At 45.3% G+C, this 26,351-nt stretch overlaps 1 protein-coding gene across 3 annotated transcripts in view; it reads left to right on the top strand.

Annotated features, from left to right (window-relative positions):
• The first annotated feature begins 1,311 nt into the window (after positions 1-1,311).
• Positions 1,312-26,351, top strand: part of SLC6A4 (solute carrier family 6 member 4) — a 43,035-nt gene continuing 17,995 nt past the window's right edge. For 2 of the 3 annotated variants that reach the window (XM_090290917.1, XM_090290915.1), the window contains exons 1-4: positions 1,312-1,591; positions 23,162-23,608; positions 25,528-25,662; positions 26,120-26,339. In XM_090290917.1, the coding sequence (XP_090147043.1) occupies positions 23,272-23,608; positions 25,528-25,662; positions 26,120-26,339 (692 nt within the window). In that variant the 5' untranslated portion in view covers positions 1,312-1,591; positions 23,162-23,271. The remainder of the gene's footprint in view (positions 1,592-23,161; positions 23,609-25,527; positions 25,663-26,119; positions 26,340-26,351) is intronic. The other variant, XM_090290916.1, reaches the window with a different exon arrangement.

The raw sequence follows: 26,351 nt of genomic DNA on the forward strand, positions 1-26,351 counted from the left end.
CAGCTGGCTCACCAGAGTAGCCTGAGTGCTCTCTCCTTGCAATCGCCACCCTGATGTCTAGGTGGCACCAAAACCTCACACTGATTCCTCCCAGGCTGGGGAGCTGCCCACACCTGGGGATAGAGTGTTCTGACCTCCTCTTCCCAGACAGCTGCTCAACTCAGCTGGGAGTGAGTTTAGCTTTCTGGGTTCTGATCCTCCCAGTACAAGCAGACTGCAGACTTGTCATTACTATCTCCTTTCTGCCTTCTGCTTTGCTAGGTCCCTGCCTCCTCTGGGGACAGGAGGTGGGGGGTGGTCAGCCCTCGCTCTCTCATCTCAGCTTCAGGGCCACCCCAAAGCAAGTACTGCACTTGTTCTTTTCAAATGTAAAAAAAGAAAATTACTGAAAAAATAATAGAACATGAAATTCCTTTTTAAACAAGTTTTTAAAAATGTATCAAAGTAATTTATTCACATGGTTCAAAACAATAGGCTACCATTAAACCCCTTTGAATATTTAAAATACTGTAGTAACTTAACTCATCCACTCACCCGACACCATAAGCATATGTTTTTGCAGTTCACCACCCATACAGGATACGGCAAAAGTAGGTTTACAGTTTTAAGTACACAAAACAGTTTATTGTTGTATTATTTATTAATCACTGAGTTATTTTCCCTACAAACAATGGTACACCTACTTTTGCCTCATTCTGTATCTCTGTTCTTGACTGCTTGAAACTGTGGCTAGCTCACAAAGTGGAAAAGAATTCTTCATTCATTCATTCATTTGGCAAGTATTTACTGTGAGCCACTGGGCTGGACACTGCTGAGCACTGTTGGAGGCACTAAGGACGGCGGGGAATTAAACAAGGCCCTTCTGGCTGAGCTCACACCGCAGCGGTAGAGCCGGATATACTCAGGGAGTGCCAGGTGCCATTAAGTCCTAGGAAGAGAAATAGTGCAGGTTCCTTCGGGATGGGGCTGATGGGGAGGTGTCAGTGGTCAAGATCTACCGGTGTGAGGAAGTGACAAGGAGCAGAAATTGGTAGGGGAGGAAGGATACCTGTCAGTTGTGGAGCAGCCCCCTGCCCTGCAAGGTTCAAGATTTGGGAAGTTGAGGTTCTTGGCTCTGCTTGGCCTGCTGCCAACCCCTCATCGCCCCAGGCTTTCTCTCTTCCTAGAGCACCGTCCCTCCTGGGTGTGTGTGTGTGTGTGTGTGTGCGCGCGCGCGCGCGCGTGTGTGTCGGGGGAGGGGTCCTTCACCTCCCCCAGCCCGGTCCCCGCCTCCCCTTTCCACTTACCTCCGCCCTGCGGCTCCCTCCCCCGTGAGCGCTCCCAGGAGGTACCCCCCACCCCAGGAGGAGCGCTGAGCCGCGGCGGTGGGGAAACGTGAAGTTTGTGCGGCTCAAAATGACGCAAAAATTCTTGAAGAGCTCTTTGGCGGCGGATATCTAGAGATCAGACCATGTGAGGGGCCGCGAGTACAAAAACGGCCGCTTGGGCGCAGCTCCCGCACAGGCAGCGGTCGTCCCCGGTGCCTCGAGGGCGCGAGGGTCGCCTCGCCTCCGTGAGCCCCGGGACCAGCCTCCCCACGGACTCCGGGTAGGTGGGTCCGCTTTCCTTCTTGCTTCTAATCCACACTTCTTTCCAGAACTTCATCCCTCTCTGCCGCACCGGGCGCCGGCGAGGGCGTCCGTGCGCCTCCGCGGTGGGCTCGCGGATCTGCGGCCGCCCTTCGGGAAGGACGAGTGCGAACCAGAGTCCGGCCGCCCCGAGGGAAAGGTGACCGGGGAGCGGACGAGCGGGCTCTGGAGGGCTCCTTTGTCTGTTGCACCCACGCGCTTTGCGGTGCCCTGAGCACCAGAGGAAGACCCTGTAGAGGGTCTTCGGCAAAGCGCGCTCCGGCGCTTAGGGAAAAGTTGCTTTAGTTTCACCCTGTAGTTTAGGTTTGATCTTGACTTACTGCCGTCGCGTGCCGGTGGCTTTATGCAAAGGCATTGCTGCAGGGAGAGTTCTGACTGACATAAAAGCTTAACTAGAGAAATCTCTGAATGACACTTAAGTGGGACGAGTCTCCGCGCGCTTGGGTTGTTTTCACTGGCAGAGTGGCTCCACGCTCAGACATCTTACCGGCCATTCAGAATTGATGTGAAACGCAGACTCCAGCCAGATCTTTTACACGACCGAAGTGTGTGGCCCGCAGCTGTGTACGTTCAAATTTGTTTTTGAGCAAGGTCTTTGGAACTAAAGAACACCAAGGATCACATTTCCTTTTGCATCGAGTCTTTTGCAGAATGAATTTCTTTTTCAGCTGGGGTTCTAAAGAATTTGAGAAGGGCAGAATTTCTGAGTCAGACATAACAAAGACTCGTGTGTATGTATTTTTATGGTCAATTTTGTGCAGAATAAAATGAACCATCTCAATGGATTATTTATGAGCCTACTAGCTCTCATCATAGTAAGATGAGATCAGATCTTTAATGTGTTTTGCCTTCAGTTACAGGGAATTGTCTCAGAGAGCAACATTGGGATATGTGTTTTATGAAACAGAGGGGCACTGTGGGCAGTATTCATGTTTGGGTTTCTAGGAGTAAAGGGTAATACACAGCTTCGACTTTTTCTCCCATCACTTTCTTTTGTGTGGAGCCAAGACTAGGGTGGAAACAGGTTCTCTGGGACTTGTGCAAGTTAAACAAGACTTTTGGGGCATGGGTGTTTCTGTTTTTCACTGAACCTCAATGAGAGCAGATTGAGACTGCTTCACAATTAATCAAAAGTCTCCTCTCACTCTGGTGATCCATCAAAGACATTTCAGAGATGTAATACCTGCACAGGTATTCAAACTCATTTTTTTCTCAGTCTCTTTGCTGAAGAAGTACATATATAAGGGGTGGGAGTAGGGGTGGAATACGTTGAAATTTTAATGAAATCAACAAAAACCTCAGAAATTCTTCTTTGGGGGATTTTGAGTTGTCGGAGCATTTTGATGGAAGTCGGAGAGGTATGTCAAAGAGGCTCACCAATGGGTGAGATGACAGTGGAGTGGGGTTCCTGGCTGGAGGGGGTGTCTCTGACATCAGGTTTGCAAAAGCACTGTGCATGACCCCGCCAGAGAGGACGCAGGCAATTCCAGAAGTGAAGCCAGCGAGTGGCAGTTCTTTCTCTACTTGCGGAATGGCAGAACTTGAGAGAACAAAGGCAGGGCTGCCTGAAGACGTTTAATCTTAATTAAGCTTAATGAATCTACAGGATATAGTCATGAGTTGACTTTTTAAATAAAGATGCCTGGCTGGCCAAAGGGGCAATGCAGTCCTTTTCCTGTCACTTTAGGAAATTACCTTGTACCTTTGTTACTCTGGGTCACAGGTCAGCTCCTCTGGGTCTCTCAGGCCTCAGTTCTAAGTGGGAGGGAGGAGGGGTCCTGCATAACGTGATGTCCAGGTCTCCCTGACTCATTCTGTGGCTGCTTTAAGCAGATAGAAGTCGAAATGATGGGACAAGATGCTCTCTGCCCAGATGTTGCCTTGAAATCAGGATCCTCTGGGGACCTCCTGGCTTTCACTCTAAGGCGGAGGCTTTGCACACTCTGACATACTCAAGTCAAGTTCTGCATCAACCATATCCAACTGACAGGCCCAAGTTCCCCGACTCTCTGATCCCCTCTGCAGGATGCCCAGGGCGTGGTGCAGTGGAAATGGCCTCCAGCCAGAGCAGATGTGGGCTGTGTGGTTTTTTTTTTTCTTTACAGACACTGAGCTGTATCCAATCGGCTACACTCCCCTGAGGTTTGGACACAGAACAGGCTGGGGTGTGCAGTCAAAGGTCTGATAAGGTGTCTCGTTTCTCATTCCTGGGCGCATGATGCTCACTTACGCTGCTCCTGTGGGTCCAGGCGCTGCCACCCTAACCCTGGGCCAAGGGTACTTGTCAGTTTCTGGGTTTCACTGGACAAAAGAGCACCCTAAGGAGAGCAAGCTGTCATCTTTCTAGGAGGGACCCAGGTGGAAAACAGATGAAACTAGCCTTTAAAAGAAACTGGATATAAAGGGTTTTCCCTGGGCAGAGGGGTGAGCTGCTTTTCTAGGTGGGCATAAGACCCACTCTCGGCTGACACAGACCCCTCATTTCTAGGCTCTGACTTGGGCCCACTTTGAGGACCCGTCTCTGAGTTGTGCGCTGCGAAGAGGGCATCGCCAGCAGCCCGGCCTTTGTCTATTCCCACTGATGGGTAAGACAAATGCTCATTCGCTGAATGTCAACAACACACTGTTAAAACCGAGGGTTTTCCCAGCCGGTGTCCATTGGGGTGACAAAATGAGCAGAGATAAGGCAGGTCTGACTGCCTCATTTTCTTCTTTGGCTCCCCTGGCTGGAACCTGGCAGCAGCCCCCTCACTGCCACCCCAGCCCTGCACCAAGGAAGGGTACTTGTTAGTAGGTATTTAAACTGTAGACTTTTAAAAAGCTACAACCAGTTAGCCCCCCATCAATGCAAGAAACCTCTGAGCTGCACAAGGAGAGATGAATCCCAGCACCGTTAGACAGGGAGGTGATGTCCCAGGGCCAGCTCAGGGGCAGATGGCATGGGAAGGTCTCCCAGGATCCCGACTCCTGGTTCTTCGTCATTTGACATAGGGCGGGAAGAAGTGAGAAGGGGTTTGGGACAAGGTCAGGTGGCAAATATGAGAGCCAGTTGTGTGCCCTGGGAGATGGAGGCTGGTCGGTGGACTTGGCAGGAGGGAGCAATTAGTGGGCCTTTGCCATTTTGTGTTTTTATGTGATCTCTCTGGGCATATTCAAGGAAAGAAAAAAAAAGAAGAACATTCTATTTCCTTTGTTACTGAGCTGCTGAATGAAAAAAGAATAAACTGAATCTTTTGCTCTAAGAAGCTCCCTCGATTGAGGGAGGGGCAGAGCTGGAAGGGCCTCAGAGGGGATCTGCTCCAAGTCCTCTGTGGCTTGCTCCAGCTCGCCCACGGTCCCCAGGGACAGAGCCAGGCCGGGAACCTGAGTCTCCTGCACTCCTCTCTTTTTTTCTCCCCTGGGTGTGTTGTTTTTAAATGCTAATCTAGTTGGCTGGCTCTATCCCTTGTCTCAGAGGAAAAGAGCTGGGGCAGGGAGGAAAGGGGAGGGAAGGGCCTGGGGGAGAGAGGAGATAGGCTATTCTGGGCACAGCACAGGCAGCAAGGAGGTTTCCCAGCTCCTCTGAGGGCTAGAATTATTTTCCTCCCCCAAATTTTTAATTTTGAAAAATTTCAACTGAAAAGGCAGAGAAATGGTCTAGCGAACCCTCACCCAGATTCACCAGGTGTTAATATTTTGCCTCATTCGCGCATATACTCTCTCTAATTATACATATATCTAAGTTTTGCATGTGTAATATATGCATGATTTGATACATTGTATATGTTATATGACATAATTAATAATTATACAATTTACATATGTATATAGTTTTTGTGTTGAACCGTTGAGAATTTGCAGACATCCAAATACTTCTTCCTAAATTCTTCAGCCCATGTCTCCTAAGAACAAGGACATTGTCCTAATCACCAAGCCAATTAATTATGACATTTGGGAAACTTCCCCCACTATTTCAGTGATGTTCTTTCTAGCTTCAAGGGTTACTTTTTGAGACTGGAAACTCCTAGGGATCGGGAACTATCCCTTGGTCTTACTTCCGTGTATCTGAGAGCTAAATAAGTACGATGTCATGATGAACTGCTTTTTCACGAATGTCCCAAACCGCATATGTGGCTCCTTGTAAAGCACATTTTAGAACTCCTTGACCCAAGAATATAGGCATTTCAGTTCGAGCAACAACGTCCAAATCACAAACATCTTGTGGCTGAAGAAGTGGCCACAGGTGGCCTGTACCACCCTCTCTACTCTGCTGCCTGAGCCCATCTCTCCCCCAACTTTGCTCTCCCACCTGGGGAAATGGGCCCAGTTCCCTCTCTCCTCTCCTCTTCACCACTTGAGTTTTATTTAATTTCACCTCAAATCCCTTTCTCTCCTCTTCTCTCTCCCGCCTTGCTCGGCTGCCACAAGTGATTCCACCCTCATTTCATAACACACTTTCCTGTGGCTGGTTTTCTTCTTTCTCCTCCCTCCTCTCCCCCTCTTGGCTCCTTTTGTGGGTCTAATCCTGTTTGTTTCACACAGAAGTCCTCTTAGTAATATACCTAATTTAGGGAAAGGAAAATCCGTGTTTGGAAATGCTCCTATGTTTTCTAATCTCGATTTTTATTTATTACATAAATTGCAGTATAACAATAAAGGAATATTCAGAAGGTGTGACACTCCTAATCCTGCTTCATTTAACACATCACCTGTGTGAGTTTACGGTGACAGTGAAAACAGTCTTGTTTTCTGTAAAAAGTTAGGTTGTGAAGTGTAATAAGGAATTCATGTCATCAACTTGTAAATCTCTTTTTTAAATTATATTTTATTGTTTATGCTATTACAGTTGTCCCAATTTTTCCCCTTTTGCCTCCCGTCCACCCAGAGTTCCCCCACTCCCTCAAGCAATCCCCACACCGTTGTCCATGTCCATGGGCTGTGCATACAACATCTTAGGCAACTCTGTTTCCTGTGCTGTACATTACAGCCCCATGACTATTCTGTAACTATTTGTACTTCTTAATCCCTTCACCTTTTTTGCCTATCCTCCCAACCCTGCTCCTGTCTGGCAACCATCAAAATGTTCTCTGTATCTATAATTCTGTTTCTGTTCTGCTTGTTTGTTTATTTTGGTTTTTAGATTCAATTGTTGATAGATATGTATTTATTGCCATTTTATTGTTCATGTTTTTGATCTTCTTCTTCTTATAGAAGACCCTTTAACATTTCATATAATACTAGTTTGGTGGTGATGAATTCCTTCAGGTTCTTTTTGTCTGGGAAGCTCTTTATCTGCCTTCAATTCTAAATGATAGCTTTGCTGGGGAGAGTAATCTCGGTTGTAGGTCCTTGCTTTTCATCACTTTGAATATTTCTTGCCAATCCTTACTAGCCTGCAAAGTTTTTTTTTGAGAAATCAGCTGACAAAGGGCTCATTTGTAGGTAACTAACTGCTTTTAAGATTCTCTCTTTGTATTTAACCTTTGGCATTTTAATTATGATGTGTCTTGGTGTGGTCCTCGTTGTGTCCATCTTGTTTGGGACTCTGCTTCCTGGACTTGTATGTATATTTCATTCACCAAATTAGGGAGGTTTCTGTCATTATTTTTCAAATAGGTTCCCAATTTCTTACTCTTTCTCTTCTCCTTCTGGCAAATATTTGTATGCTTGAAGTTGTCCCAGAGGCTCCTCATGTTTCTAGATTCTTTTTTCTTCTTGCTGTTCTGATTGGTTGTTTTTTGCTTCCTTATGTTCCAAATCGCTGATTTGTTTCTTGGCTTCATCCACTCTACTGTTCATTCCCTGTAAATTGCTCTTTATTTCAAATAGTGTATCCTTCGTTTCTGACTAGATTTTTTTTACGCTGTTGAGGTCCTTACTAAGTTCCTTGAGCATCCTTATAACCAGTGTTTTGACTCTGCATCTGAGAGGTTGCTTGTTTCCATTTAATTTAGTGGGGGTTTTTTTGTTGTTGTTTTTTTTTTTTCTGGATTTGTGATCTATTCTTTCATCTCGGCCATGTTTCTTTGTCTCCTCATTTTTGCAGCTTCTCTGTGTTTGCTTTTATGTATAAGGTAGAGCTGCTACATCTCCCAGGCTTGATAGAGTGGCCTAATGTAGTAGGTGTCCTGTAGGGTCCAGTGGTATAGCCTCCCCTATTACCCAAACTGGGTACTCAAGGTGCACCCACTGTGTGGTCTGTGTACACCCTCCTGTTGTAGTTGAGCCTTGATTGCTGTTGGCACACCTAAGGTCAGCCACTGCCCGTTTTCTGTTTGAGGTTATACAGCATTAGCTAAAAAATGATCTGCAGATGGCTGCTACTTGTGCTGGGCTTGGAGGTTCCCAGACAAGACCAAGCCATGGGCCAAGGCCTGCTGCTGCTAGTGCCAGGCCTGGGGCCACTTAGTGGGAGGGATGACATTCACTGAAGCCAGATGCTGCTTGTTGAGAGATTTTAGGAAAATCTGAAGCATGGACCAAGACAGACCCTTTATATGGAAAAGACTGGAAACAGCTTGGATGGGCCTGAAAGCTGAGTGGGACAGAGCCTCAGGGAATCACTAGAGTGGGACAAACAATATGAGCCAGGTTGATGGAGTCTCAGATATGGCGCCTGCCTGCCTGCTCTGTTTGGGGGACGGCTCAGAAAAGGAACAATGGCATCTGCCAGCACTTCTCTCTGGGAGAAAGCTGTCCCACAGCCCTTGTCCTGATGCTGGACAATTCAGTTTTTCCCTGCTTGTCTATGATGCCTTTCAATCTGCTGCCCCATGCTGGAACTCAGAGTGAGTCTGTGTGAGTTTGTGCATGGGCCCTTTAAGAGTAACTGTTGGGGATTCCAGAAGTTTCTACTGTCTGCCGTCTCAATCACCACTGGTTCTTACAGCCAGAAGTTATGGAGACTTATCTTTCTCGCACTGGAACCTTGAGCTGAAGGGCCAGGTATGGGGCAGGAACCCCTCACTCCTGAGATATCCCTCCCAATTTTTATCCACCACGTATGGGTGTGGGACCAGCCCGTTCTGCATCTCCTCCCTTCCTACCAGTCTTGATGTGTTTTTTTCTTTAATTCCATAGTTGTAGGACTTCCATTCAGCTCAATTTCTGACGGTTCTGAGTGATGGTTATTCTATAGTTTAGTTGTAATTTTGATGTGGTTGTGCGAGGAGGTGAGCCAGTTTACTTCCACTGTCATCTTGATCAGATGTCCAACTTCTAAAGCTCTTTAAAGGTGCCTAAAAGACACCTCCAGGGAATCCATATAAGAGTCTCTCTACTCCCTTGTCCTTCAGTCCTTCAATTTAGGTTCCCTCAAGAACCAGAAAGAGCCCTGACTGGTGTGGCTTAGTTGTTTGGATGTCTCCATTTCATTTAGTTCTTTTTCTGGATTCTTGGTCTGTTCTTTCATTGGGGTCTCTCGTTCATTCCCGGTCAGGGCACATGCCTGGGTCACGGATTTGGTCCCTGGCAGGGGCGCCTGTGATAGGCAACTGATCAATGTTTCTCTCCCTTTTATTCTCCCTCTCTTCTTCTCTCTCTAAAAATAAATAAATAAAGTCTTTTCAATAAAGAAGTAGCTCCTAATTGGTTTCATTGTCAATCTACCCACTTTTGTAATAGGTAACAATTCTGTGTTCTACAGCTCACATTTTAGATAATTTAATATTTTTATGGTTAAACTAGGATTCTGAAAGCTAGCTTAGGAGTTTACCCACCATTTACAACATTTATTTCTGTGAGTAAAACATATATTCCAAGTACTAAGCAAACAACTCACAAAATAAACATTTGGAACACAGATTGTCGATGGGTGTGTCCACTGGTACTTGTTTCAAAGTCTAAAAGACACAACCTGTGCTCTTCTTTAACCCAAGACATGTCAGACTTTTCCAGTCCATAGTCCATTAAAGTTATTGTTGGTGACAGTCTTCCTTCTGCCCCCAAGATGCCCGGCAGATCCTCCTGATAGATGAGAATAGGAGGGGCTGGACCCTGAGAACGGGGCCCTGAGGCTCAAACCTGCGACCGTGGCATCTGTGGTTCCCGGCCCTGTGCCCAGAAAATCCGAAGTAGCCCCTCTGTGCCGGGAGCTGTGCCGTGCACACACAGGTTCAGCGAGTATCGAACACGGAGGTGTATAAGCCGTGGCCCCGGCTTCCAGGGGAATGCAAAACCAATATATGCAGAACAAAACGGAGGACTAATAATACATGATAGGCAATGACGAATGTTGGAGTGGACACAGATCGTCTTGGGCTGTGGTGGTGAGAGGAAGCTTCACGGAGGCGGGTATCAGATAGAGACTTAAGCCAGGATGCAGGGTCACCAGAGGGAGCGGAGGTGCGGGGTGAGGATGCCCGGGGCATGCTTGCTGACCCACCTGCCCCTGATAACCTGGAGTGCTTGTTAAAATTGAGCCCCCACACCACACAGATCTCTTGAATTAAACTCTCTGGGAGAGCAGCCCAGAAATCTGCTGTTTACAAGTCTCACAGTAACTCCAAACCACTGATTGAGAGGAGCGAGCACTAACCAGTGAGGGCCGGTGGAAGGGGAGAGAGGCCCAGCTTCCTCCGGCTCAAGCTGCCCGCTTGTTGTGCACTGGGCTATCAACCACTTAGCCTTCCAGGCCTCCACTTCCCTGATCGGGGTGTGAAGTACCAAAGTAGAATAAGGTGTATATGTGTGGTGGGGTAGTGACCATCAACTCACTGAGTTACATATTTGCTGTACTTTTGTTTAACTTCCACAACTGGTCTGTTCCCATAAATGTTCTGTTTTATACATGAGAAAATGGAAGCTCAGAGAGGTTAAGCAACCTTGTCAAAGTCACATAGCCAGTGAGGGGTGGATCTGGGATTCCAGTGCAGATCTGTGAGACAGGAGAGCTGTGGAGTGTGGACACACAGGAAACATAAAGTGACACCTCAGGAATTTGATTAGTCTAGGGTTTGGCCGTTCGTATTCACTAGAGGAGGGATATTCTGCCTATCGGTCCCAAATCCATTTCTTTTTATTAAAGTCAAAATGAATAATCCATTGTCCTTTTGGCCAGCCTCTGGAGCGATCTCAACCCCCCACCACCACTGGCAAATCCTCTAGATTTTACACTGAGTGGAGAGAAGGTCGCAGCTATCTTTTTCCAGGCAGAGAAAGTTTTGGACCAAGACCCTTTTTCTTCCTTATGGTAACCAGCCCAAATGGCCCTGGGAATTTTAGCCTATTTAGTTCCTCCCCCCCAATTAAACTGTCTGACTGGCTCATACAAGGAATTCCTTGGATAAGGAGATGGCTGTGATTGTGGAGTTCATTTCTACTTATGTCCAAAAAAGAAAATCAGATTTTCTCTACTCTCTCCATTCATATCATGAAATCTCTTTATTTTATTTGAAAGGTGAGCCAGGAGTCCCTGTGGCTTCTGACTACGACACACACCTCAAAGGGCAGTCAAAATCAGATATTTTACCTTGTTTCAGTATAGTCCATTAGTACTCATAAGAATAATATTTGCTACTTTGCTACTTTATAATAATAGCTACTTTAGAATTATAGCTATTCCTTGATTCTTTCAGGTTGAAAAGTTCACATTCAGAAGTCTTAATTTTGGTCTTGTCTTAAAAAAAAAAGTTCTTTCAACAAGTACGAACCCCCTTCTTACACTGTAGAGCTTGTGAGCCATAATCAATTTAAATTCAGGACCCTGTGACAGAGGCTGGTCAATAAATAGCAACAAAAGGGAAGACTTTTAAAACCTGAGGACACCCTGGCCGGGTAGTTCAGTTGGTTGCGTGCCATCCTGTACACCAAAAGGCTGCATGTTCAATCCCCGGTCAGGGCACATACCTAGGTTTTGACTTTGGTCCCCAGCTGGCAGTGTATGGGGGGAGTAATCTGTTGATGTTTCTGACATCAATGCCTCTCTCTCTTTCCCTTCCTCTCTCTCTCTAAAATCAATAAACATATCCTGGAGTGAGGATTGAAAAAAAAAAGCAAGAACAACCCGAGGGCTAGATGTGCCGCATCAAGTCCTCAGAGCCCTCAGTTCACAGTGGGAGATACAGCACCACAAAAAGCTGCACCAGCCTCTCCCTCCTCAGGTGTCAGTCAGATTTTGGCCTTGGACTGTGAACGCCATGAAGGCAGGACTGTGCCTGCTTTGTCTCCAAGAACCTAGCACATAGCAGGCACACCTCACATCACTGATGAAAGAGGGTCGATCCATGGCAGAACACCGGGTCTGGTGTTTACCATGTTTGTTGGTGCCTGAGCTCTGTAATTCCTATCATCCTGGGTAGGTTGGTGTCTTGGAACCTTTAGACTTCCTCTGAATGGAGAATGCGAATTGCCACTTGGCTATATGACCTGTTATTAATCTTATCTCAGTGGTAAACCCACAATTCATGGTGGTTTTGTTTCGTTTCTGAAATGGAAATTGAATGTCTTGAGAAATGAAGTCACTTTGATCTACACATGTGAAGCCAAAGTTCAATATTTCTATAGTGTTTCTGCCTAGAACGTGCTGATGAGCGTCAAACAGACACAACATGAAAGGAAGGGCATTTTCAAAGAAATGGGTGGTTCCGTGACTAATCGCTGTAACTGTAATTACATGCTTGTTCAGACACTGGTTCCCTTGGCTACAGAGACAGGGTTTGTGGAAAGAAGAATGGAGATTTGATCAGAAGTTTAAATAGAAACAATCCTTTCCACTAAAGGGGCGGGTGGGGTGAATGAGCCCGCTCCCTGGGCTGTGAGGAAGGAGTGTGAACAGGAAGTCAACTGTCAGCCCATCAGCCGCACCACTGCTGTCCCTCATGTGCCGACACGTGGGCAGGAGGCTCCTGCCTGTGAAGCTGTGGTCCCACCCAGGAACTGGGTCATGTGACACCAGCCACGGCCTGTCCCTGCTCAGCCTGGGACCACGGCATATATTCAAGGTGCAAAGGAAGGCTTCCACGGCTTTTTCTGGCCATGGAGAAACTCAAAGCCTGCATGGAGGAGGTCACAACTGTCATATTGACCTCATTTGCAATCTCTCTACCCAGCAGGATAAATATATCTTTAAAAGAAGAAAGCTTTCAAGAGAGAATTCTTGGAAACCAACCTTAAGAACTCTGACCTCTATCTTCCTGGGCCAGCTTGCTCCCAATCATTGTTGTCTGCTGGTCTCAGAGGGAGAAGATGGTCAGTGCCCTGTAGAATCGGGAACGTGGGCAAGGGGTCGGGACCCACAGGCATCATCCTGCTGTCAGAAGGGGTTCCAGGCCAGGCCATCTGCTCCTGGCCGACTGGTTGGTGACTGGTCAGGAGAGGCCTAGGAGCAAGTTGGAGAAAAGACGTGCATCTCTACCAGTTTGGTGGCTTCACATGGCTGTGACTTATGTGTTTGCAGCCCAGGTTCTATGATCAGGGTTGGGAACACAATAGGAGACCCTGAGAAAGCAGAGCTGGATGGAGAAAGACCAGCCTCTGGGGACAAGCAACCTGAGGTGACGAATTGGCTGAGGTATGCTCTTAACATGTTTTCTTACAACTCAGGCCATTTCAGCCTGCTGATAAATTTTTTTTAAAAAAGAGCTGAGGGTATTTCAGGAAACAAGACCTTTGTAATGCTCAGAACAAAAATAGGGAATAGTGTATATTCTTGTAGCAGCTGCACATGACAGTTGCCAAGAAATCAAGATCAGGTGCCTTGGGGGCTGAGCCCCCGAGGACCCTAATGAACACACATTGTCCCCCAAAAGTTCACCAACACACACATTTTCCAACTTCCCTGCAGGGCGCCCCAGGGAGAAAGTCAATGAAAACTAGAACAAATCACCCAACCCTTTGGCTGGAAGGTGACGAGTCACTTGTATGGCTGAATGTCCATTCCCCGCCAAGGTGTCCTTGGAGAAGGACAATGTTTCCCTTTCGTAGGTTGAGTGAGGCTTTGCTTTTTGAGCTCCAAATTAAATGAGAGGAGAGTTTCAGTACTAAAGACAGGAAGAAGAAAATTTTGAGTATCATTTTGAAGGTGGAGAAAGGAAGATCAGGTGAGGGGGCCTCAGTCGGGGCGGGCTGTGTCAGCGAGTGCCATCTGCTCTCAGCGTAAAGCTCTTTATCTCTGCCATCTGGCCTTCCAGTTCCTCGGGTTGAATGTGGAAAGCTTGTTGCTGATATAGGCCAGAGAGCAGAGCAGAGGCCTTCTTCAAACAACGCAGCCAGGGACCACCAAGTTCAGGTTGCATTTAGTTGTATATTTAAATATACTCACATCTGATAAAAATAAACTGAAAAAAAAAATTCCTTGACCTCATAGTTACTAATGGTGCGAGAGAGGATGTGAGGTTATTTTAAAAGTTCATCGAATCTAATTGAGGTCCCAGGGAAGGTGGGAGCAGGGAGAAGCTGGACAGCAGCATAAACGTGAGAAGAATGGGGCTTTATCTAGGCTATTCTTTGTCAGAAATTTGTATTCTTCTATGAGTGGTATCACTGAGCCCAGGATAGGGTAGAATCCAGGACCCATACTCTAACCCCTTACACACACACACACACACACACTAGCTTCATAGAGCTGGTTTCTCTCTTGTTGCTATAATATTTTTGGCAACCATAAATTCCTTTAAAATTTTTATTTTCTATTGAAAAGAGAACCCAACAAACATAAAATTCCGCTTACTTGTGTCCCCTAGGTGTTCATGTCTAATTTTTGCCAGTGTTTATGTACATAGTCATCAGTATGTATCTACTACTTTGTGTTCTAATTTTTCACTCATTACATGTTTGTCTGTACATTTCCATGTGTAGATAGCTAAGTTCTATTCACTGAAAGCCTGGAATGGGTAGGATGCATATACTGCCATTTTTATTAGCTACCAATTCCTAGCCATCCTCCCACTGCTGGATTTGTAAGGTTAGTATAAATCTTTGCATTATGAAGAGGGGTGACAGTCATCCCTGGGTGTCTTTTGCTATAAAGGTATATGATCTGAACTAAGCAGAAACATGCTTCAAATTCCAAACTGTTTCCAGAGTTTGAAAAGGTCAGGCCCAGAAGAAATGAAGTTAGCTGGAACATTTTGGTTGCTTACTAGTTTATAATAGGCCATAGGCTTGAAGTCCAAAAGGGCTCAGCTTTCTACCCCACATTTGACATTGCAGATGTCAATCCAGAGGAGAGAGAGCTGAGCTGACTTCCTTGCACCTTGGCCTCGGCAGTGATACAAAGGCTGGGAGGGGGGCAGGCCCCACCCTCCCTACACATGGGGGCAGACATAGCAGCCCTGCCGGCATCTGTAACCACTGAGCTCCTTTCCCTGGCTCTTCTTGTGTGGATGAGAGGTGGCCCTGCTGCCCACTATTGCAGAATAACAAGTGGATTAGGCACAGGAGTTGCTAGGTGTGCCAAGAAGAATGAATGGTGAGCAGCAGCACCGTGCAAGGCCCAGTAGGACTTGCAGAGGCATAATGGGAACAAAGATAGGGAAGCACAGATGGACTGGACACAGCCAGGAGCAGCTAGAAGGTACTCAAAGGCTTCTAAGAGCTGGGTAAGAGGGAGAGTGAAAAAGTCCTCCACTCAGAAGCTGGAGGTACCTCAAAAAGGGTGTTCTTTTCACTTCTATTGTTTGCGCTTTTCCTCTTTAAGTCATCTATAGTTAACATAAAATACACTTTGAGTGTGCAGCTCAAATGATGGAGAAGACTGCCCTTATCTCCTTGCAGTCCGAAACTGCCTCTTCATCTGTTACACTTTTCCCAGCATAGCATCCAGGACAAAGTAAGCACTCTGGGGAGCCTCAGTGAAGCGAGCCCTCTTCTTACATCCTTCTGAGTTACTGGTAAACTGAAGTGTGAGACTCTAGTCCCAAAGTGGAGTCAACACTTCGTTCTTAAATGGAGCCTGTGGAGGACCTTGGTGGTTTGCTGTCTATTTGTGTTGGTTTTGTTTTTCCCTTTTCAAATTAACTGATTGTGGTTTGAAAGATGTAGTTTATTTTATTGACTCTCAAAGAGAAAATTGGATGTCTCACATTAACAGATGCATTTGTAATCCCATTAACTCGTGTAGTTTAAGGTGTATGGTGAGCAGATCCAAGATGGTGGCAGAGTAGGTGGATGTTACACTCACCTCCTCCCAGGACCCAACTAGAATTACAAGTAAGTTATAGAGCAATCAACCTGAATAACAAACTGAAGACTAGCCGAAGAGAAGTCTTATAACCAGGGATTTATGGAAGAAGCCACATCAAGACTGGTAGGAAGGACAGAGATGCGAAAAGAACTGGCCCCACTCTCACGAGGGTCGGAGGTCCTGGAGGAACAGCACAGCTGCAATGGTTTCCCTGGAGAAGTCTGGGTCTGGGCCCTCCAGCCCAAGCTGGACTCCCAGCCCAGAGCACCAGAGCTGGAAAGAGGCACCCACATGACATCTGGCTGTGAAAGTCAGCGGGGATTCTGTTTGCCAGGGGGAGACAGGAGTCTGATAGAGACACAGGTATCCTCTTAAAGGGTCAATGCACAAAATCTCACTTGCAGCCACTCACCCTGGGCTCTGGTGGAGGAAGGGCAGGCAGACTAGAATTGTGTGAGGAGCAACTGGGGTTTGTGGTTCTGGGGATAGAGCTGAAGAGACACCTGCCATGATATCTGTGCTAAGTCCCTCTCCCACACCACAGATGCCATCTTTCTTGGGTGGAGCACTCCCCTCCCCAGACAGCATCAGCCTGGGGAATGCAATAGCCCCACATTCCTGACTTCCTGTCACCCCTCTCTGTGCAGCTTGTGCCCTGCTGAGAAGGCACCTGCCTGGGCCAGAGTGTAGAGGTCTGGGTGGACTCAGGGAGTGTCAGGGACTGAGTTGTATGGCTTTGGGGTGAGGGCATCCCCTGCACTTTCCCATGAACCTGACTGGCGCCTCCCCCTCACAGATCTGCCAGCCCTACTCTCCAGGCTCCTGGTGGCACCACCCTCCCAACAACTGGTGGCCCTGCCTGCCCTGCCAAGGTCTGGGCAGAGCCCTGGACAGACTCAGTCGTGTGTCTCTGGGGTGGGAGCCACTCCCCCCACCGTCCCTCAAGCCTGACCAACACATTCTCCTCATGGGAGATCCACTAGCTCCATTCTCCTGACTCCCAGCAGTTTTTCCCACTGAGATTGGGTCCCTGGCAGAAACCCAGACAAACTGAGTTGTGTGGCTCTAGGACAGGGACCATTTTTCCCCTACACGCCCAAGCAGAGCAGTGCCCTCCCTTCGCATGCCAAATCTTGGTCTGTTATGGCCTGATAAACTGCTGATCTTACTGTGACAACACTCTAAGACCCCACCCCATTGCAAAGGTGTGCAAGCACCCCGAGAGTGGCAGCTAGACTTGGCATATCCTGAGACACTGGCTGAGTGGCCTCAAACCCAGGGCACCAAGTTTGAACATGTATCAGTCTGGTGAACACCACTCGCCCCTACCTAGTGACTCACTGGGAACCTTCCTCATGCAACTCAAGCACCGCCAGGGGCTCTTTCCGTGACTGAGCCTAACAGGCAGCTGGCAGGCAGAGACAGGTGGAAACGGATCTCAGGGTGACTTGGGACTTTTGTTGACCTGCCCCTGGACCAGGTGCTGGTAAAAGATGACCTAGGGTGCAGCTTGGTCCTTCCTGTGCACACTCCAGTCCAGCAGAAGCAGCCACAAATTGTGGACCACATGGTAGCTCCAAATAGGTTGTGCAGGGCTAGTCACAGACAGCATCTGACATTGGTCAGCCCCAGAGTCTGTGTCAAGAGGCCCCAGAAACAACACACCCAGAAGCCAGCTTATGAAAGCATCAGAGCAGGATCCAAATAGCTTCACAAGCAGCATATTTAAAGGGAGATCTCGGCAGGAACGAGATGCTACAGAGGTGAATTCTGTTTTGTGTGGTCAGCATATGCACAGCAGCTCATACACTGTGGTCTGGGTTGATCCTTTGAGTCAGCCAGTCTGAGGCTCGACCACATGTATGAATGGGCCAATAGCAATCAACTCAGTTACTACAGGAGGACCCACATAACCCACATAAGAGACATTCCTGGAGCTCAGGTGATCAAGGAGACTGCACCACTGGGTCCTCCAGGACAGCTACTACATAAGGCCACCCTATCAAGACTGGGAATCATAGCAGATCTACCTAATAAATAGAAACAAACACAAAGAGGCAGCCAAATTGGGGAGAAAAAGAAATATGCCCCAAATCAAAAAACAGGAGAAATCTCTGGGAAAGCTAGATGAAATGGAGGCAAGAATTTATCAGATATAAAGTTCAAACAATGGTTATAAGGATGTTCAAAGAACTTGGTGAGAACAGCAGTGTGAAAAGGACATAGAAACCATAGAAACAAATGTCAGATATGAATAATACAATATCTGAAAAGAAGAATACATTGGAAGGAATAAACAGTAGGTTGGATGAAGCAGAGAACTGTATCAGTGATTTGGATGAAAAGGTAGCAGACAACACCCAATCAGAGCAGCAGAAAGAAAAAAGAATTTTAAAAATTCTGGATAGTTTAAGGGGCCTTTGGAACAACACAAAGCATAACAACATCCATATCATAGGGGTACCAGAGGGAGAAGGGAGAGAGCAAGGGATTAAGAACCTATTTCAAAAAATAATGAGTGCCTGGGCCGGGTATGTTAGTTGATTAGAGTGTCATCCCAATATGCCAATGTTGTGGGTTCAATCTCCAGTCAGAGCACTTACAAGAAGCAACCAATGAATGCATAAGTAGAACAACAAATCAATGTCTCTTTCTCTCTCCTCCTCTTTCTTTCCCCCTTCTGCCCCCACCGTCCAGCACTGACTCTCAAATCAATTTTAAAAAAAGAAATAATGACAGAAAACTCTCCTAACCTGGTGAATGAAAAAGACACACAAGTCCAGGAAATGCAGAGAGTCCCAAACAAGATAATCCCAAAGAGGCCCACACAGAGACACATCATAATTAAAATGCCAGAGGTTAAAGACAAATAATCTTAAAAGCAGCAAGAGAAAGATAGTGAGTTACCTACAAGGGAGCTCACACAAGACTGAGAGCTGGTTGCACAACAAAAATACTTCAGGCCACAAGGGACTGACATGAAATATTCAAAGTGATGAAAAGCAAGGACCTACAACCAAGACTACTTTACCCAGCAAGTCTATCATTTAAAATTGGAGGAGAAATAAAGAGCTTCCCAGACAAGAAAAAGCTAAAGGAGTTTCTTATCATCAAACCAATTCTACAAGAAATGTCAAAGGGCCTTCTTTAAGAAGAAGAGAAAGAAGACAAACAAGAGGAACATAGTTAAAAGAATAAAATAGCAATAAATATGTACCTATTAATAGTCACTTAAATGTGAATAGTTTAAATGCTCCAATCAAAAAACATAGAGCAACTGAATGGGTAAGAAAACAAGACACTTATATATGCTGTTCACAAGAACCTCCCACCCCCTTAAAACTAAATATACACACAGACTAAAAATAAAAGGATGAGGAAAGACATTTCATGCAAATGGAAAGAAAAAAAAGCTAGGATAGAGATATTTATATCTGACAAAATAGACTTTAAAACCAAGGCTATAGTAAGAGGCAAAGAAAGATACTACATAATGATAAAGGGAGCAATCCAATAAGAGAATATAAACCTGTAAACATTTATGCACCCAACACAGGAGCACCTAAATATGTAAAACAAATTTTGATGGACATAAAGGGAGAAATTCTAATATAGGCATAGTAGAGTATTTTAACATCCCACTGACATCAATGGATAGATTTTTCAGACAGAAAATCAACAAGGAAATAGCGGTTTTAAATGACACACTAGATCGGATGGATTTAAGTGATATCTTCAGAGCATTTTACCCCAAAGCATAAGAATATACATTCTTTTCAAGCACATATGGAACATTTTCTAAGGTAGACCACATGTTAGGACATAAAACAAGTTTCAATACATTTAAGAAGATTGAAATTATATTAAGCATTTTCTCTGACCATAATGCTAAGAAACTAGAAATCAATCACAAGAAAAAAAAATGAAAAACACACAAAGACAGAGAAGCTAAATAAGATGTTACTAAACAATGAGTGGGTTAACAATGAGATCAAGGAAGAAATCAAAATATACCTTGAAATAAATGAAAATGAGAACATGCCAACCCAAAATCTATGGGGCGCAGCGAAAGCAGACCTAAGAGGGAAATTTATAGCATTACAGGCCTACCTCAAGAAACAAGAAAAAGATTAAATAAACAATTTAACTTGACACTTGAAGGAACTTGAAAAAGAACAACAAGCAAAGCCTGAAGTGAGTAGAAAAAAGGAAATAATAATAGAAATCCGAACAGAAATAAACAAAATAATCTAACAAAGCAAAAGATCAATGAAACCAAGGGTTGGTTTTTTTAAAAGACAAACAAGATCGACAAATCTTTAACCAGATTCATTAAGAAAAAAAGACTCAAATAAATAAAATAAGAAGTGAAAGAAGAGAAGTAACAACTGACACCACAGAAATACAAAGCATTATAAGAAAGTATTAGGAACAACTATGTGCCAACAAATTGGACAATCTGGGAGAAATAAATAAATTCCTAGAAACATACAATCTTCCAAAACTTTAATCAGGAAGAATCAGAAGGTCCAGATAGACTGATTATAATTAATGAAATTGACGCAGTAATCAAAAACCTCTCAGCAAACAAAAGTCCTAGACTGAATAGCTTCACAGGATAATTTTACCAAACATTCTAAGAACTAACACCTATCCTTCTCAAACTATTCCAAAAAATTCAAGAGGAAGGAAGACTCCCAAGCTTATTTTATGAGGTCAACATTATCCTAAACCCAAAACCAGTCAAAGACACTACAAAGAAAGGAAATTATAGGCCAGTATCCCTGATGAACATAGATGCTAAAATCCTCCACAAAATATTAGCAAACCTTGTCCAACAAAACATTTAATTAATCATACACCATGATTAAGTGGGATTTATTCTGGGAATGCAAGGTTGGTACAATATCCACAAATCAATCAATGTGATATATACCACGTAAACAAAATGAAGAAGTCACATGATTATATCAATAAATGCAGAAAAAGCATTTGATAAAATCCAGCACCCATTTATGATAAAAACTCTCAGCAAAGTGGGAATAGAGGAAACATACTTCAATGTAATAAAGGCCATATATGACAAACCCATCGCCAACATCATACTCAATAGGCAAAAACTAAAAGCATGTCCCTGAAGATCAGGAACAAGACAGGGATGTCCACTTTCAGCACTCGTTTTTCAACATAGTACTGGAAGTCCTAGGCACAATTATCAGGCAAGAACAAGAACTAAAATGCAAATTGGAAACAAAAAAGTAAGACTGCCATTATTTGCATATGACATGATATTGTATTTAGAGAACTCTAAAGATTGCACCAGAAGACTGCTAGAACTGATAAATGAATTCAGTAAGGGGGCAGGATACAAAATAAATATCCATAAATCAGTTGCATTTCATACACCAATAATGAATTATCAGAAAAGAAACTAAGAAAACAATTTCATTTACAATTGCATCAAAAATAAAATAAAATACCTAAGAATAAGTTTAACCAAGGATGTAAAAAACCTGTACCCAGAAAGTTATAAAATACTGAAGAAAAAAATTGAAGAAGATACAAATAAGTGGAAACATATACCATATTTATGGATAGAAAGAATTAACATCATTAAAATGGCCATACTCCCCAAAGCAATCTGTGGATTCAACACAATTCTTATCAAAATACCAATGGCATATCTCACAAAACTAAAACAAATATTCTCAAAATTTATATGGAACCACAGAAGATCCCAAATAGCCTCAACAATCCTAAGAAAGAAAAACAAAGTTGGAGGTATCACACTACCTGGTATCCAGCTATACTACAAGGTCATAGTAATCAAAACAGTGTGGTACCAGCATAAAAACAGACATATAGATGAATGAAACAGAAATAAACCCACATCTTTATGGTCAATTAATATTGACAAAGGAGGCAAGAACATACAATGGGGTAAAGATAGTCTATTCAATAAATGGTGTTGGGAAAATTGGACAGATATGTGCAAAAAAAGCAAATTAGACCAACTTCTTACATCATACACAAGAATAAACTCAAAATGGATTAGAGCCCTGGCTGGTGTGGTTCAGTGGATTGAGTACCAGCCTACGAAGCAAGGGTTCGCTTGTTCGATTCCCAGTCAGGGCACATGCCTGGATTGTGGGCCGAGTCCCCAGTTGGGGGCGCACAAGAGGCAACCACATATTGATGTTTCTCTCCCTCTCTTTCTCCCTCCCTTCCCCTCTCTCTAAAAATAAATAAAATATTTTTTAAAAATGGATTAAAGACTTAAATGTTAGATTTGAAACCATAAAAATTCTAGAAAAAATTATGGCAGTAAAATCTCAGACATATCTTGTAGCAATATTTTTTCTGATGTATCTCCTTGGACAATGGAAACAAAAGAAAAATAAGCAAATGGGATTACATCAAACCAAAGAGTTGTTGCACAGCAAAGGAAACTATCAACAAAATAAAAAGACAACCCACTGAATAGTAGAATATATTCACCAATGATACATTGATAAGGTTAATATCCAAAATTTATAAAAAACTTATACAACACAACACCAAAACAAAAACAAACAAACAAAAAAAACCCTCCAGTTAAAAAAATGGGCAAAGGACCTGAATAGACAATTTTCCAAGGAAGATATACAGATGGCCAATAGACACAAAAAAATGCTCAACATCACTAAGCATCAGAGAAATGCAAATTAAAACCACGATGAGGTATCACCTCACACTTGTCAGAATGGCCATCATCAATAAATCAACAAACACAAGTTCTGGTGAGGATGTGGAGAAAGGGGAACCCTTTTGTCTTGTTTATGGGAATGCAGACTGGTGCAGCCTCTGTGGAAAATGGTATAGAGTTTCCTAAAAAAATTTAAAATAGAACTGCCTTATGACCCAGCAATTCCACTTCTAGAATGTATTCAAAGAAATGCAAAACACTAATTTGAAAGAATACATGCACCATTGTGTTCACTGCAGTGTTATTTACAATAGCCAAGATTTGGAAGCCGCCCAAGTGCCCATCAGTACATGAGTGGATAAAACAGCTATGGGACATTTACACAATGGAATACTAGGTTGTAAAAAAGAAGGAAGTCTTACCCTGTGTGACAGCATGGATGAACCTGGAGAATATGTTAAGTGAAATAAGTGATTCAGAGAAAGACAAATACCATATGATCTCACCTATATGTAGAATCTAATGAACAAAATAAACTAACAAACAAAATAGACTCATAGTTACAGAGAATAGATTGACAACTGTTGGGGAGAGGGGTAAATGGGGGGAGGGGTGAAAAAGGTGACGGGATTAAGCCAAGAGAGAGAGAGAGAGAGAGAGAGAGAGAGAGATGTATGATGAGTTAATACCAAACCCAAGTAAAAATACCTAATTTTATTCTCCTTTCTCTGTGTGCCTTTCCAACAGAACTCTCCATCCCATTGATGCAAAGGTCTGAGGACCCCACAGATTGTGCACCAAGAATTTAGTTCAGGTCCTCAGCAGATGGGCATTAGCACCATCTACTAGACAGCAGGATGGAGACCACACCTTTAAATTCCCAGAAGGAGCTGTCTAAGGATGAAGAGGACTGTCAGGAAAATGGAGTTCTACGGAAGGGTGTCCCCACCCCTGCGGACAAGGTGGAGTCCGGTCAGATCTCCAATGGGTACTCTGCAGTTCCAAGCCCCAGTGCAGGAGATGACACTCAGCACTCCATCCCGGCTGCCACCACTGCCCTAGTGGCTGAGGTTCACCAAGGGGAACGGGAGACCTGGGGCAAGAAGGTGGATTTCCTCTTGTCGGTCATCGGCTACGCTGTGGACCTGGGCAACGTCTGGCGCTTTCCCTACATATGTTACCAGAATGGAGGGGGTCAGTATCATGGGCCACGAGCAGGGGGTCTCACCCAGGGGTGGTCCATAGAGCCTCTTGGGAAGCAAGAGGATAAATCGTATCTTTTCTGTCTTGTTTACTGATAAGAGTCTGAGAACATGATTGCTTAGACTTAGAAGCTTACCTAAAAGAAAAATCTCCAGTAAGCCAACACGTTAAATCTGCTGCACGTCTGAGGCTCTCTGGGCTATGAAGCTGGATGAACTCTCCCAAACCTGACCTCAGCAGATTTTCAACGTCATCCGCGCTCCATTTGCTAAAGAGCTCCTCTCATCCCTCATCCAAGCTGCACTCTCTTCCCAGCAAGGTGTGGGGATGCCCAGCGGCACTGGACTGAGCTCCTTCACTCCTGCTAGGAGGTTCTGCTGAGAGGAGTCCGGGAGGATAGATCTGTGTAAGGAAGAATTGGGAGGTAGCTCTCGGGTCCAGACCCTCCTGGGCCTTTGGACCTGTGTGAGATCAGAGAAGGGTGTCAGCTCAGGTCCAGAGTCTTTTTTATTTTTTAATTGATTTTAGACAGAGAGAGGAAGGGAGAGAGAGAAATATTGATTTGTTGTTCCACTTATTTGTGAGTTCATTGGATGATTCTTGTATGTTTCCTGATCGGGGATAGAACTTGCAATCTTGGTGTATTTGGAACACGCTCTAACCAACTGAGCTACCTGGCCATTGTCCATGCAGCTGGAAAGCCAGTTCTTGTTCCCAGGACTGGACCAGGAGCCCAGCACTCCCTGCCTGGGAGGAGTAGAGGTTGGAATCACCTGATCTCCAGAGTGAGAGGACTCTCCTTTAGCCTGAGCATTACTTAAGGGGCTGAGTCACTGGTTCTGTTTCCCTTATACTCATTCCCTATGGTCAACCCAGGCAAGCAAACCCTTTGGACAAATGCCACCATGACAATACAATGTGCTTCTTATTCTCAATCCAGATTTCCTCAGAGTGATTGTAAATTAGGCGGGACCTTTCCGAGCTTTGCTGACTTCTGATTTTTAGGTTCAAAACACTTTATGGGAAGGAAAGCTGTCTGGAATAATCAAGCCAACCCATTCTTTGGGCTAAAATTCAGGCTGCAGGTGACCGATCCTTAACTTGGCATCTCCACATTCTGTCTCAGCCACGAGAGCCAGGAGACTCCAGCATCACCAGAGATGCAGCAGCTCCGCCCTTTCTCAGTCTGCAACAAACCGCTCTGTTCAGCCACACCTGCAAAAGTGGCTCAGGAGGAAGCCTCTGGCTCAGTGGGATTATGGAAAGTAGCCAAATATCAATAATCAAGTGTCTGGAGTCAGGGATAATACTGATAAACAAAGATACCAATTCGGTGGCTCGTAGATTATTGTACCTGACCCACAGGTTGACACAGGAGATGTCTTCCAAGGGTCCAAACGCTGGTCTGCACACTGGTTGCATCAGAATCACCTGAGTAGCCTCCATTTTTTTCTGTTATACCCATACCTGGAGTTTCTGCTTCAGGAAGACTGGGTGGGTGGGTGTTTTTAAGCCGACCAGTGATTATGATGGGTGATTCTCCTCAACCCTGTGTTACTACAGGGGAGAAAATACTCAAAAAGTGGACGTGGCCCCGGGTCCTCCAGGAAGTTAGAAGTGGCACTGGTTCCAGTGCCCGCTCTGCTGCGTCCCAGCACAGCTTTCTTTCAATTTCCTCTCTGCCACCTCCAAAACCTCACTTTCGCTGTGGAGCTGTGTCTGCTGCTGCTTCTGGCAAAGCAACACTGCCGGGGGAGCACAGCGTGCGGTCGCGCAGCATAAGGTGGCTGACGGACGCTCGAGCGTCAGAGGGCTGTGTGATTCTCGGCGTGGCCCCTGGTGTGCAGATCCGTGGGGCCTTCCTGGGACAGATGCGGGCCGGGAGTAAAATTGTCTCTCATCTGCCTCAGGGGCGTTCCTCCTCCCCTACACCATCATGGCCATTTTTGGGGGGATCCCACTCTTCTATATGGAGCTCGCGCTGGGCCAATACCACCGAAACGGATGCATTTCCATATGGAGGAAAATCTGCCCGATTTTCAAAGGTAACTGAAAGGCCTGAGTGGGTGGGTGGGTGGATGGGTGGGTTTTCCAAGGAAGTGGTGATTTCCATCAGTGGGAGGGGGCGCAGCTGGGGACCTTCTGGAATCAGTCTGGCCTTCGGTAAACCTGGGAGGTAACTTGGGTACAGTAATTAAGTTTCTGACTGCTCAGGTGGTTTGAGATTGTTAAAGGGAAACAATAAAGGGCAATTTAAACTAAATAGAAAAAAAAATGTGAAGCATTAACCGCGCACACACACGTTTTCTGAGACATGTAACCTTGCAAATACAGGTAAGTCACTTAACACATTGCCACCTTTCCGCTGCCTGCTGGAGTCTTCGGGGAGTGGAGTTGCAGCCCACACCCGGAGCCCTCCAAGGCCCCATTTCAGTCCCTCACTGCCTGGCTGCCTCTGACGTTCCCCCACCCCCCACCCCCACCCTGCGCCCTCTGCCCCAGGGATTGGCTACGCCATCTGCATCATCGCCTTTTATATCGCCTCCTACTACAACACCATCATGGCCTGGGCGCTCTACTACCTCGTCTCCTCCTTCGCCGACCAGTTGCCCTGGACCAGCTGCCAGAACTCCTGGAACACTGGCAACTGCACCAACTACTTCTCGGAGGACAACGTCACCTGGACACTCCACTCCAAGTCCCCGGCAGAGGAATTTTACACGTACGTCCCAAG

Source organism: Furipterus horrens, unplaced genomic scaffold (genome assembly GCF_987537825.1).
Source record: "Furipterus horrens unplaced genomic scaffold, mFurHor1.1.pri manual_scaffold_11, whole genome shotgun sequence".
Taxonomy (NCBI): domain Eukaryota; kingdom Metazoa; phylum Chordata; class Mammalia; order Chiroptera; family Furipteridae; genus Furipterus; species Furipterus horrens.